Source organism: Amblyomma americanum, chromosome 4 (assembly GCF_052857255.1).
Source record: "Amblyomma americanum isolate KBUSLIRL-KWMA chromosome 4, ASM5285725v1, whole genome shotgun sequence".
In the NCBI taxonomy this organism is placed as follows: Eukaryota; Metazoa; Arthropoda; class Arachnida; order Ixodida; family Ixodidae; genus Amblyomma; species Amblyomma americanum.
This window is the reverse complement of record NC_135500.1, coordinates 106,967,429-106,980,980: the sequence shown is the minus strand read 5'-3', so window position 1 is coordinate 106,980,980 and position 13,552 is coordinate 106,967,429. Positions and strand designations below refer to the sequence as shown.

The 13,552-nt window shown below is 45.9% G+C and overlaps 1 protein-coding gene across 1 annotated transcript; it reads right to left on the bottom strand.

The window, feature by feature from the left end:
- Window positions 1-1,388: 1,388 nt before the first annotated feature.
- Window positions 1,389-6,533, bottom strand: LOC144128193 (uncharacterized). The gene is made up of 3 exons (XM_077661344.1): window positions 6,205-6,533; window positions 3,641-4,092; window positions 1,389-1,549 (listed from the first exon to the last, which is right to left on the bottom strand). Exons 2-3 carry the CDS (start codon window positions 4,078-4,080, stop codon window positions 1,507-1,509), a joined length of 483 nt encoding a protein of 160 aa, XP_077517470.1. The 5' UTR covers window positions 4,081-4,092; window positions 6,205-6,533; the 3' UTR covers window positions 1,389-1,506.
- Between the last annotated feature and the right edge of the window lie 7,019 nt (window positions 6,534-13,552).

The following is a 13,552-nucleotide window of genomic DNA, read 5'->3' as shown; positions in this document are numbered from 1 at the left end:
CAGAGGTAGGAGGTTCAGCACTTGCACTATAGCCGGAACCGACAGAAACCAGGTCGCCATGAGCAACTGTGCTGGCCACGACCTCGGTTTGAAAGGTGGTGTTCTCAGAAGCGCTTATCGATGAGAAACTGATGGAATAAGTTAATTTAGTCGGGAGAATGGCAAACGCTAAATATTAAACATGTAATTCTTATGCTCATCTCGCATATTTTCACCAAATTTTACTGAGATGACATCACTCGCTCAGCTCTGTGCAGCCTCCAAAGCGTTTCTTGTGGACCAGGCCACATTAAAGGAATTACCAACAAGTTGGACTACGCTTCGCCACAATGGAGAGGCTGCTTCTTTGGACTGGCATTGCATCTCGATGCGACTTAGCACTTACTGTGGTTATGATGTTTATTTTTTGGGGAGGTTGATTTCCCTCCTAGGGTTTATATTGCTATCGCAGGACACGAACAGTTGATAGAGGAAGACCTTGCGTGTCTTCCGACGTTATCTATTGAACGGACGTTACGAATCTCTCACTGGCGCACCCCGTCGGCAGTAAATTTTCCTTCACGCATACCACTGATAGCCACGGACTATTTTGTCTCCCTCAAAAGAGCGCAAACACAAGCGACGCCTGACCCTTGAACGCAAGGCACAGAAGCGAGAAGATGCGCTAGAAGCTGCATAGGAAATAGCAAACTATCGTAAGCACCACACCCCCGCGCTGTACTACAGAGACCGCTACCAAGAAATGATCGCGGCAGTTAAATGGGCAATGATGTATAATTTTCACATACGCACTCACATTAAGGGCGTTTCATTCACGTCCATACTCTTAGCACAGCAACAATTTTTCTGGATCGAGCGCTATCTGTATTCGCAAACGCCCCTCGGGTTATTATTCTGCGCATGCGCACTGGAAACCCACTATTTTCCTATATAACTAGCCGAAAGGGTCCCCGTAGTCTAAAACTCACTAGTGAAGAACGATTATGGCGTGCAGAAGTTGAGGTGTCATCGGCTAATTTGCTACACCAGAGACGTGTAGGTGAACAGCACAGCACCCTCTGCCCCAACCCTCAAAACTTTTGTAGTACAGGGTCACAGTTGATTGATAGCATAGGCTGAGGCGCTCTGCAGAAGCCACTGAGAGTGCGCGTAAAGCAAATGCGTTGTAGTAGTTTCACATTGGGTGGGCACCTGCACCATGTTTTGAAGGAAGGCGTTACGGAAAGAGTCCACAGACAAAGAAGTTGACAACGTTTAAGCAAGCTCTCACTAAATTTCGCTATATACGCTGCGCGTGTAGACAAGTCAGTGTTTAGTGCGAAGAAAGAGGAAAATGCTATGAATTGTTTCGTGCTTGTTTTTGACAAGGAAGCAGTCGAAGGAGCAGATTAACATATGTAGGAACAAGTTTATTGGTCCATTCCGGAGCAGAATGAAACTGACTCGTATCGTACGTTCCGCTGGTGCTTGTACATCATTTGCTGTAAGTCGGGCAGTGTCCGTGCTTTACCACCATCCGCCACCGCCATACTTGCCGCCGAAGCCACGGCTGCAAAGAGAACAATGTCAACGCCATTGAAGAAAATGCTGCGGGTTTTGAAAACTCGGATCTCAAGAAAAATAACTAGTGTTCATGCTGCTTGCACTGAGAGCTGTCATAAACGACAAACAATGAATTCTATTTAAGCCCCCGAGGCCGAATCAGATGTGAAGTGCCGCATGACAACTTGGCACTGCGGTACATAAACTCTGTCAATCTTTAGCACCGCATTGCGTATAACTTGACGCGTCGCTCAAATTATTGCGAAAATTCGTGTGAACTGTGCGCATATACTAGTTTTATTATTATTAATATCAGTTGTGAAAAAAGAAAATTTTATCGTCCGATAAGAGAGTCTTTCTCAGTGACAGTGGCGCTGTATTGTAAATTTCCGAGTAAGAGTATGGACTGTGAATTGACTAAGTGAACATACAACACATTGTTCTTTTCAAGGCAAGGTAACGTTCATACAGTTTTAGCTGAACCACCAATGTACTGCGAAGAAGTCTAGTCTTCAGATGCTTATGGCGCAACTAGTGCTGCAGTATATCTTGCTGAAAAATGAGCTTTTCGTTCGCCCAGGAGTGTCATGAACTTCTTAACCATCATGGAGGGCCAAAAGTTTTTTTTTAAGGATGAAAGACAGTATACAAATGTCTATGCAAAACGGAAAACAAGAAAGGACAGTGAAATATTCCAATAGCTTGAGCAACCAACGGTTTGGCATGTTTGTGAAGTTTTTTTATCCCTTACGCTGTAGTTTTAATTTCACAGCCTACCGCCATGAAGAAACAACTTATGTAGCATCGTTTGACCTTTTCCAGTTGAAAAGTGGAGCCAAAGATTTATGCGAAATTCTTAGCACGTCGCGACGCAACATTGTTATGCCGTTTATGGGTCGGTGTCGCTTTTACGAATCACTATGCTTTCCGGGTGGGGATGGCCGACAGTCCTGCCTGTGAAAGCTGCGGTTGTGAGGAGACCATCGCTCATCTTCTCTGTGAGTGCCCTGCATTTGCGAGTGCAAGACATACACTGTGTTGTGCCCTGGACCGCCTCGATCCTCGCCCATTAACAGAGCAAAAGATCCTCGGTCCGTGGCCACAGCAGTCGACTGCCCTCAAGGCATACAAGGCCCTCTTTGCCTACTTGAGAGCGACTGGATTGAGTGACAAATTGCGACAGCGTTGTGCGTGCGTGCGTGCGTGCGTGCGTGCGTGTGTGTGTGTGTGTGTGTGTGTGTGTGTGTGTGTGTGTGTGTGTGTGTGTGTGTGTGTGTGTGTGTGTGTGTGTGTGTGCGCGTGCGTGTGTGTGTGTGTGTGTGTGTGTGTGTGTGTGTGTGTGTGTGTGTGTGTGTGTGTGTGTGTGTGTGTGTGTGTGTGTGTGTGTGTGTTATGCCTTTTCCCCCTTCTCTCTTCCTCCTATTTGTCCCCTAATCCCTCTTCCCCAGTGCAGGGTAGCGAACCGGAACCCCTTTCTGGTTAACATCCCTGTCTTTCCCTCCTCCTCTTTATCTATCTATCTATCTTAAGCGCTAGCTACTAGATTATATTATCTTTTGTAAAACCTGGTTTTCAATTGAGGCCACAAACTTTTAATTATTCATGAATGATGTCACTAATACAAACCTAGCGATGAGTCTATAGTTCAGCTGACGTTCTTCAGCCAACGCTCATGTAACAGTGAGTTAACTTTCCTCTCCGCAAATGATGTGCATCCACTTGCTTTAAAACTGGTACTACTATTCCTTAACGTGTTCTTTTCAGTGCTTGACCAATGCATAAATTTTAAGAACTTCCTGTTATAATAATTCACACTGAAATCGCAAAGCACACCATGTTACAAAGAAAATACTTTATGCTTTCTGCCCTCCAGCTTCAAGATTTAGATACTCTGCTGGTGGAGTATTTCATACTTATTACTGATAGAGAAAGCGTTGACATAGGTTTTTCTTTGAAGCAGCATTTTTGTGGACCGGACAACAATAGTATTACAATGAATAAATACATAACACACTTTCGGTTCTTTTTTTTGTACATGGCGTTCCTTCTAACTTGTTTTTAACTCGTTGATTGTTTTTGCGATGGGCGTTACACTTACCCGAAGCCGCCTCCGTAGCTACATCCGTAGCTGCTTCCGTAGCCACTCGAGTAGCTGCTACCAAAGCTCTTATAGCCCTTGCCGTAGCCACCTCCAAGACCGCCACCATAGCCGCCGAGACCACCACCGTAGCCGCCGAGACCACCCCCGTAGCCGCCGAGACCGCCTCCGTAGCCGCCGAGACCGCCTCCGTAGCCACCGAGGCCACTGCCGCCATAACCTCCTCTGTAGCCACCCCCGTAGCCACCGAGGCCTCCGCCATAGCCTCCGCCATAGCCTCCTCCGTAGCCGCCACCGCCGAACCCGCGGTAGCCGCCGGAGCCTCCGTATCCACCGAAGCCTCCGTAGCCTCCTCTGCCCCCGAGAAGGTAGCCAGCGCTGGTCCGGTCGATGACGACCAGGGCCACCACGGCGAAGAGTGCTACCACCAGCCTGTTCATTGCGGTATTATCCTAGGGTTGAAAAATAAAGGAGGGATGAAATCGAGACGTACATGAAGTAAACCATCTTAACACAATACGTTCTGCCTTGGGAACAGGCTTCTGCCGTCATTTGCTTTAGGCTCCTCGATTCAACTGAAAATATAGGGGGAACAAAAAGTGAGACAGTCGTGTTGAAGTTTTAGTCAGTTACGAAATAGTGGCGCCTCTAATTGCTTGCAACAGGCCTACTGTACCCTGTTTTAAGAAAAAAAATTGGAGGACGCTTAAGCTTCGCCTTTAAGAGCAGGACGCTACCGCGTGTTGCAGCATTGGCAAGGAATCCACGGAACGCGCCGTAAGGCAAGGAAAATGAAAATAAAATTTTTTAAGGGAAGGAAAGGACGCTTGTCTCACATATCTCGGTGGACACCCGAACCGGGCCGTAAGGGAAGGAAATTGAAATAAAAATTGATTTTAAGATAAGGAAATGACGCCTGTCACAATTCTCGATGGATACCCGTACCGCGCCGCAAGGGAGGGAAAATCTCTTCCCTTACGGCGCGGTTCAGGTGTCCACCGAGATGCGCCGTATTTCGCTCACGGCCAAAGACGACGACACCGGCTTTTCTGCGACACGAGCTCCTTAACGCTATCGCGTTAAAACTGGAAATGTACAGCTGAGATTAGGTTCGTTTCTAATCGGTGGTGTTAAGAATGAGTATCTACTTTCAGTAGCCGAATCAGCTCGTAGTGCTCTTCGCGAATGTAATCGAAAAAAAGGATAATGCAAGATAGATAAATGTTATCGGTGCAGCGCTGCCGCATTTTGTACAACAGCAATGACTCAGAAGACAGAAGCGCGTCGAGAGTTAAATGATGAGTCACTTAAGACTAGCTCGTTCTGCAAAAAAAAAATAATAACTGGCTCTAGAATAGCGTCAGGAGGAATTTCTGCTATTTAAGTCGGACCAAAATGTCTTGGCCTCAGGACCGCACAACTGGCACAGCTGTACCGCTAACCATGCTGTAAGAAATACATAGAAGCGGTATCTGGTAATTTACTGTAGAATACATTCTCCGTCGTAGGTTATGTGTACGCTCGAAAACTGTGTGCTAAAATGATTTGGTCAATGTTGTGCTTGTTGTTCCGACGCAGCGCTTTAACCAATCCTGGACAAGTAATCGTCATAAATTGGAGAGCTTCGGTTTGGGCATGTTACTCGAGTGAAGTAGCGAATGAGAACGTTGTTCCGCAGGCTTAGTCCATGGCGCTTTTTTTCGTGTTTTCTTCCATTTAGTTACAATGTTGAAATGAAAAGATAGCTCATAGCGGAAATATGCCCTGAAAAGACTCATGCAGTAACAATCTCCGCGCAGTATGGTTTTCGTCACATTTAGATTAACTAACAAAATACAACACGAACAGTGAAAGCGTAATGCGAATTCAACAGCGGGGCCTCAAGCAGTGCACAAATGGCTCTATATTTGCTCATCTTGCAGTAAGCACAATTAAAGTATACCAAAACCTTGTCACAAAAGATTTTTAACATAATACCGTGATACGCGACGGGAGCATTACATATAGCTGGGCTATGATATGCTAAGGCAAAGATTAAGCGCTTATATGACAGCTTCATTTGCACATATATAATTTAGACGTTACACCATACAAGGCTCTGATGGAAGATACTATTAAGGTATCCAGAAATGAGGCTGGCATCGTCAGGGCCAAATCCTACAGCGTTAGGAACGCGAGAGGTCTCAGCACTTATTCTTTTAAGACTTCGATTCGAAGCACATCACCGGCGAGTGGTGCTCAATCAACTCATATGGATCACCTTTCGGAGAGTTAAATTACAGGGCCGATGAACAACGATCCCAGGAATGAGCGATCACCGGCGGCAGGACTTGAAAGGTAGGAAGTAATACGGTCCGCGCACTCTCGTAACTCACGCAACTAAGTCCACAAGCAGGGGAGCTGAGCGAAACTGAACGAGAAGAATGATAGATGACAGACACATATGAGAAGACCGTCAGTGCGCAACGCGCCATTCACCATACGTGGTCCACAGCGGCGCAGCAAGAATCGGCCCGCTTGTCCCGTTCGAGCGTCAGAGCAAAGAGATCGTCCGGCGCACTCACCTGCGAGATACTCTGAGACACGAGCTGAGTCGGTGTGCGAGACGGCAGTGGCCTCACCCATGCCGGCCGGTGGCTTTTTAAACGAGGCGGGATGCGCTCTGGCTGTCAGTCTCAAGGTCGCGCCGGCCACGAGTCCAGGACAAATGACGCCAAGCCTCGCGGTGGCAGTACGCCCATTTAATTACGGATCCTTGAGCATGCAGCGGGCCAGTCGGGGGTGGCTAGCCTCTCCTTGCACCCCGTACGAGGGGCCCCCTCTTTCTCACGATAGCCCCGGCGTCCGACGCAACAGTCCCCCCGGAACGGATCCCCACGCAGGAATGCCCCCGCCGCCGTAGAAACGGTTTTGCCCCGGGGACCGGAGCGGAGGAGAGGCAGCCCGTAACAGATCGGGCCACGTGCGAACAAACGCTAGGAGAAGATCGTCGAGGCATTGCGAAGTCAGCTGACGCGGAAGAACGCGTACAACGCTCGTCTGGAAGCGCGCCCAAACCGGCGAGTGCAACCAGACGGCGGCGACACGTCATGAGGCTTTTCCAGTCGTGGCGAAGGGAAAGAAAAGCACCACCAATAGCGTGGCAAGCAAATAACGTAGCCGCTGCTCTGTCGTCACGTCTTTACTGCTGCTGAGGAGAGAGTGCATCCGTTTTTGATAAATTTCGCGCGAAGCGTGCAAGGAGCTCTGGGAAAGGATGGACTACGAGACATTTCTTGCGCCGCGGTATGCCCGTGATAGGGATAGAATGGGCTTTATTTCTCAGGAAATGTCGGCTCTTAGGTTTGATAAATCCCGCTGCGTCCGCGGTCATAACAAGGAAGTAAAGCGTCGATATCGACAGTCATCCGATGTGTTTTGAGGTAGTGGGCGTCTTGCCACGAAGGCGAAAGACCACGTCTACTTGCGCTATGCATCGGCGACAGTCGGGCTTTCTGTCTGTGGTACGCCCGTCGCGGTGATCCTGGTATGGCTACCTTGAGTGGTGTTTCCTGCTTGGCAAGCTCGCAGCAGTTGTGCAGAATTAAAGAACTTGTTAGGTCGTTGTTATCTGCATGCTATTGTTTCACTCAAATTACGAGTAAGAATTCGGGAATTTCCCTTTCCGTGGTTTAATGGGCTAGACCTTGAAGTAGAACTCTCATAGGGCGCATGTGTATTGGAGGTGTGCCAATTCCTGTTAGTGGACCAGGTCACAGCTTAAAATATCGCGGGAGCGTTCGCGAACACACCTTGCACTGGCTTTGGCGGGTGCGTCTGTACTCTGTCGTTCTATTCTCCCAAACGCTTTGCAGCTGCTGCCAGCGAGCACCGTATGCAAACCATAGCATCAAACACACATTGCGAGGCCCTGAAACAATCAAACGAGTGCAGCTATTGTTCCCTTTATAGATTTACACTAGTTTTAATGCTCAAAATGCCAATATAAGCTCCCACTGTAGAGACTTTTGGATTCTTAGTTTAGCGGACAGCATGGTCTTCAGCCAGAAAGGGCCTTTCATCGTTCCAGATATTTCTCCCTGTGTAAACTGCTGCTTTCTAGTATATTTTATTCGTGAAATAGCATTTATAGATCGTGCCTTATAACTGATAATGCTTATGAATACCGAGAACATCTGCAAATTTTCTGCACGGAGTTGCACGTTCCGAATTTTTGCCCTTGGACTTGCTTTCACTAACAGTCTAGCTTTAAAATTTGTAGTTGGTGCCAGCTAGACTATAGACTTAATGACTTAATGAACTGTCATTCAAGACAATCATTTTATTGTTATTCTATTCTAGACTACAAAGTTCGTGACTACTATATTCGCCAGGCTTCGTCAGGCTGCACGATGCAAGTAAGCTGCGAGTTCATTAAATTGAGAAACAGCATAGCTCTCACATAACTTGCTTATAGTCGTTCCTGTTGTCACCGTAGGCCTCCACAGGAGACGCGCAAGGTTAACGCTTGATCAGCATGTTACGCTTCAAGAATACCCCGCCATGTTTGAGCACGAGATGGATATAAGCGCTTCAACGGAGCAGCCAAACTGGTGCAGCGTCTAACAGTTCCTGCTGAGAAGTCCAGCCAAGAACGTTCTATAGTCGATTATCATGGTAAAAGCAAAGAAAACAGCGCATCGCTAGTGGAGGCTTGAGTCGTAACCTTCATCTCTCGAGTTCAAGAACATGGTTTACAGTTTTACTGATTGAGTAAGCCGCCGCGATGGCTCAGTGGTTATGGCGCTTGGTTGCGGACCCGAAAGACGCGGGCTCGATGCCGGCCGCAGCGGTTGAACTTAGATGGAGTCGAAATTCTAAAGGCCCGTGTACTGTGCGATATCAGTGCACGCTAAAGAACCCTAGATTTTTTAAATTTCCGGAGCCCTTCACTACGGCGTCCCTCAAATCCTGAGTCGCATTGGGATGTTAAACCCCCACAAAACGTAAACTGAATGAGTAAAGAGTTAATCAGCGTCAGCATGCTCTGAGACATCCCTGACATCTCATGTTCCGAGCAGATTCCCTGACATCTCCAAAGACGGGGAAAATGCGGAAAATTGGAGATACGGAAGAAGACGATAACGGCAAAGAGCACACTGTAGAGTAAGACAAATGATACCGATGCCTGTTATGATTCTACAGCAATTTTATCCTCGATTCAGCTTTCTAACTGCAGCTAACGCTGCAGTATTCTCTATTCTGCAGTATTCTCTATTTTGCTTGGGATCAGAATTTAACCTTGCGCGGCCTGAGCTCCTATTGTACATGTCAAGCAAGTGACACCATTTGGATACCTATTTCGGGAGCGAATCTTAGGAACAGCTAAGACTGCCGAGCGGCATGAAAGAAGACCCGAGCTTCGTATATCGGAGGGAGAATCTAGCCCTCCAACAGATTTTGAATGAGCGTCCTCACTTCTCTCGCGGCCAAAATTTTCTTCTTGAATGCAAAAATTAGGCAGACCTGAAATGAACTGCTTGCAAGTTGTACATTCTTTTCTTAAGTGCGTGATGGTGCATGCTTCCCTTACATTTGGTCAAGAAATTCTCCGTCAAAACTTCCATGGTATTTTCTTTTGTCCGTAAGCTATTCATTGCAGCCAAGCTTATGGGGAGTATAGCGTTTGGAACGTTCGTTGCATCTCGGGCGGCGGGTGTTCGATGTCCTTACCGCTGTGAAACATCTGAGAGCAAAAATATTAATTTAAAATAGAAGGATAAAATCGCCACCAAGAAACGTTGGAGGCCCGTGTACTCTGCAATGTTAGTGTATGTTAAAGAGCCCCAGATGGTCAAGGCTTTCCGGAGCCCTCCATTACGACGTCCCCCATAGCCCGAGTCGCTTTGGCACGTTAAGCCCCACAAAACCACATGTTAGCCAGAGAGAAAAAAAACTGAAATAAGAAATCTGGCAAGGACAAGGAGAGGACTTCTTTACAAGGAAACGCAGACAGTTGGCGTTCAAGGTCGACGTCTTGTCCCTGACGTCTAAATAAGTGATGTGTGCTCTGCGCAAGCAGAGCGATATTGTGGTCCTTTTAGCTTGCGACTACTTCGAACACCATTATTTAGCGAAGTCGGCACGTCTTTGTTTCCGAAGCGACGAATTGATCGCTTAATGTCCACATATGGCTTTCGAAAGACGCTGGAAGACAGCAAACACAGTACCGTAAGGTACGCGGCGCGGCGCGAACGCATGCGCAGTCGCAATCCAGACGGACATGATTGGCAGCTAGGAAAATATTAAGTTCATCGTACTGCGATACTCGGTTCTCGTCTTGAGCAACGATCCCGATAATAGAGAAACCGGCGCGCTGGCTTCGCGCGGCAGGAGTGGTTGGAAAGCCGAACCTGAGGAAAGTGAGGGCGTAAGGAAAGCCTTTAAGGGGTGCTTGGAGGGAGCGTGACATAATGTCGGTTTCATAAAGTGAGTGCGGAATTATGGGCGAAAAAAACTCATCACATTTTAAAAAATGCACAAAGTATATTTCATTTCATTTCATTTAATCATACCCTCAAGACCGTTTGGCATTACAGAGGCGAGTGATAAAAAATGGTAACACATTAAACAAAAGCAAGCAACGCAACAAAAAATAAAATATACAAGTTGATTAGGCTCTTAATTATACAATGTTAGCTATTGCATTTTTAAAACAATGATGATCTTCAATTGCGGCGATAAGTCCGGGAAGGCGGTTCCAATCCTGTGATATGCGGGGAATAAAACTGTGGGAACAGGCATTAGTACGGCAAGAAATAATACCAACTTTGTGAGGGTGGTCAACGCGGGCAGAATGATAGGACAGATTAGATATTAGTTCATTGCGCAGGAGGGTGTTATGGAAGTATATTTTGTGAAAAACGCAAAGGCGAGAATTATAGCGGCAAGAGGCAAGTGACGGTAGACTTAAGGTTTGTTTCATAGTAGATATACTGGCAGTCCGATTGTAGTTATGAAGAATGAATCGAGTACAATTATTCCGAACAAATTCGAGTGAGTTAGCTTAGCACAGCTTGGGTCCCATATAGAGGAGGCATACTCAAGTTTAGGGCGGACTAATGTTTTGTAAAGGAGCAATTTTAGTGATACTGGGGCAGAAGAAAAAACACGGCGCAGATATACGAGCATTCGATTGGTTTTAGATATTATATAGTTAATATGAAGGGACCATGTTAGGTCTGACGTAATATGTAGGCCAAGGTAGCGATAAGATGTTACTGGCTCAAGGATAGTGTTATTAAGAAGGTAAGCAGCTGGACTTGACTCTCTACGGGATACGCGCAAGACTTTACATTTATTGACATTAAGTGACATGAGCCAGTGACTGCACCAATGAAAATTAGCGTTAAGATCAGTTTGTAACGTGTTAACATCCTGGTCACTAGTAATTTCTCTGAGCACAACACAGTCATCGGCAAATAGATACATGTTACAAGTAACGTGCTGGGGTAAGTCATTAACGTAGATTAAGAAAAGAAGGGGACCCAAAACCGAGCCTTGAGGCACTCCAGAGTTGACCGGGCTAGAAGATGAAGTATGATCGTTACAAGATACAAACTGAGAACGATGACAAAGGAAGTGTTCTAGCCACGTAACGATTTTGGGGGTCAAGGTTAAGTTGCGCTAGTTTTAAGAGTAGTAGTTTGTGGAAAACTTTGTCAAATGCCTTGGAAAAATCTAAGAAAATACAATCGGCAAGGGAGCGTCGGTCAAGAATTAGGTGGGGCTTATGCGTAAAAGTAATTAGTTGCGTTTCACAAGACAATGTTTTTCGGAAGCCATGTTGTGCGTGTGAAAAAAAACGAATTTGAATCCAGAAAGTGGAAATTTTCGGAGTAAAGAATGTGCTCTAAGATTTTGCATGGGATACAGGTAAGTGGTATTGGACGGTAATTATATGGGGAAGTGGTAGTACCGGATTTATGAAGTGGAACCACCTTCCCAACTCGCCAGTCGTCAGGACATTCACCTGTATCAATGCACTCTGGAAAAATTAATAACAAACACAGTGAAGAGTAAAACTTTGTACACTTGAGAAACTTGGCATTAATAAGGTCAACACCTGGACTTGCAGACACCTTCAAAGACTCAATTATGCTCTCAATACCACAACTATTAATAACAACTGAATTCATAGACAAATAATTGTAGAAGGGCGGATTCGGTAAGAGTGACCCATCACAAAAGACAAAATTCTTGCAAAATATATCATTCAAAATGGTTGGACATTCAGGCTCAGTGATAGAAGCTCCGCTAGAATCACTTAGTGTTTTTGAGGTCTTTGAAGAAGGATTAACAACGCGCCAGAATTTTTTAGGGTTATCACTGAGCATGCGTGGTAGTGTCGTCTGCATGAAGCAAGTTTTTGCTTGTTTCAATGCCAGAACGTAAGTTTTGTTGGCTTCTTTATACACTGTCCAACGGTCATCGGAAGGAGCCAGTTTAGCCGCTCGATAAAAGCGCTTCTTTCGGTTAGATAATCGGCGTAAGTAGGAGTTATACCAGGGTGTGTTAGCATCCGAAGTGATTACACGTTTCGGCACGTGTTTCGAAATCAATTCGTTGACTTTGGATTTAAAAATATTCCAGTTAGTATTCACGCTTCGATCTGAAAAATTCATCTTGAATAAATCTAGGAAAATGGCCAAGTCATTGTCGATTTGTTCAAAGTGAGCTCTGCTGTAATCGCAAATGGTTTTAGTGGTATTACTTGATTTAACTTTCGCGACTCTAATTTCAAGTGCTAACACTACGTGGTCACTTAAACCAGGCAGGTACGATATTGGAGACAGAAGGTCTGGGCTTGTGGTTAGAATAAGATCTATGGTGTTCGCACTATGGTTGAGTGACCTGGCGGGTTTAGTAACGAGTTGACTTAAGGAAAAGGTAGAACAAAGATCTAAAAAATCGTGACTCTGGGATGAAAATGGGCTTAAGACAGGCACTTCAGACGACCATGTAATGCTGGGGAAGTTGAAGTCGCCTAAAAAAAAATATTGGTGCAGCAGGATGGCGTGTTGATACTATGTTAAGGGCGTCATGCAGCTCGGAAACAAAGGTGGACGAGTACGAAGGAGGGCAATAGCATACACCAAAAATAAATTTATTGTGGCCTAGTTCTGCGCATGTCCACGCAGATTCGAAGTCGGTTTGAAAGTGAATAGGCTAGGAAGGAATCGATTTAGCTATCGCGAGCAACACACCGCCACCAACACGGGTAGTGCGATCTCAGTGATGAACTGTGAAATGCGATGACTTGTAATATACTTCAATGCTTTGAACATTGGGCTGCAACCAGGTCTCGGTTAGTGCAATGATGTCTGCGTCACAGGGGTCGATAACAGAGTTAAGGGAGTCACGCTTGTTAAGGATGCTTCTAACGTTACCCAGAAGAACAGATAAAATTGATTTGGAAGATTGCGCATCACGTCCCCTCGCATGGCCCTATGGAGACACAGTTTACGACTCATCTGAAATATTGTCGACAGGGCTTTGTTGAGGCAGCTTCTTAACGCAGTCTCTTTTAAAGTCGTAGACGTAGCATTCTTTGTTCACAAGCAGCTTCTTGTACCTCAACTAATAATTAGGGGATTGTGGCATAGATTCGGCGAATTCTACAAGTTTACAAGATACGATATGCGGAGATTAACGTGCCAGAGTTGCATGTAGGCTAAATGAGAGGCGTCGTAGTGCAGCCCTTCAGATTAACTTTGGCCTCTTGGGGTTCTTTATCGTGTAGAGTGGGTTGCACACCACATTGGCATTTTCGAATGTCAGGCAGCCACACTTGGTTATCTATTAGTGTGACCTCTGGCAAACTCTTATCTCTATCCATACACAGCAGTTCTGGACAAAAGCATTTTTTTAACG

Bases quoted from the DNA above. Each gene is read 5' to 3' on its own strand.
- LOC144128193 (XM_077661344.1), bottom strand. From the start codon at position 4,080: ATGAACAGGCTGGTGGTAGCACTCTTCGCCGTGGTGGCCCTGGTCGTC. The intron at 1,550-3,640 runs GTAAGTGTAACG...TTCTCTTTGCAG, and splicing joins AGCTACGGAGGCGGCTTCGG to CCGTGGCTTCGGCGGCAAGT.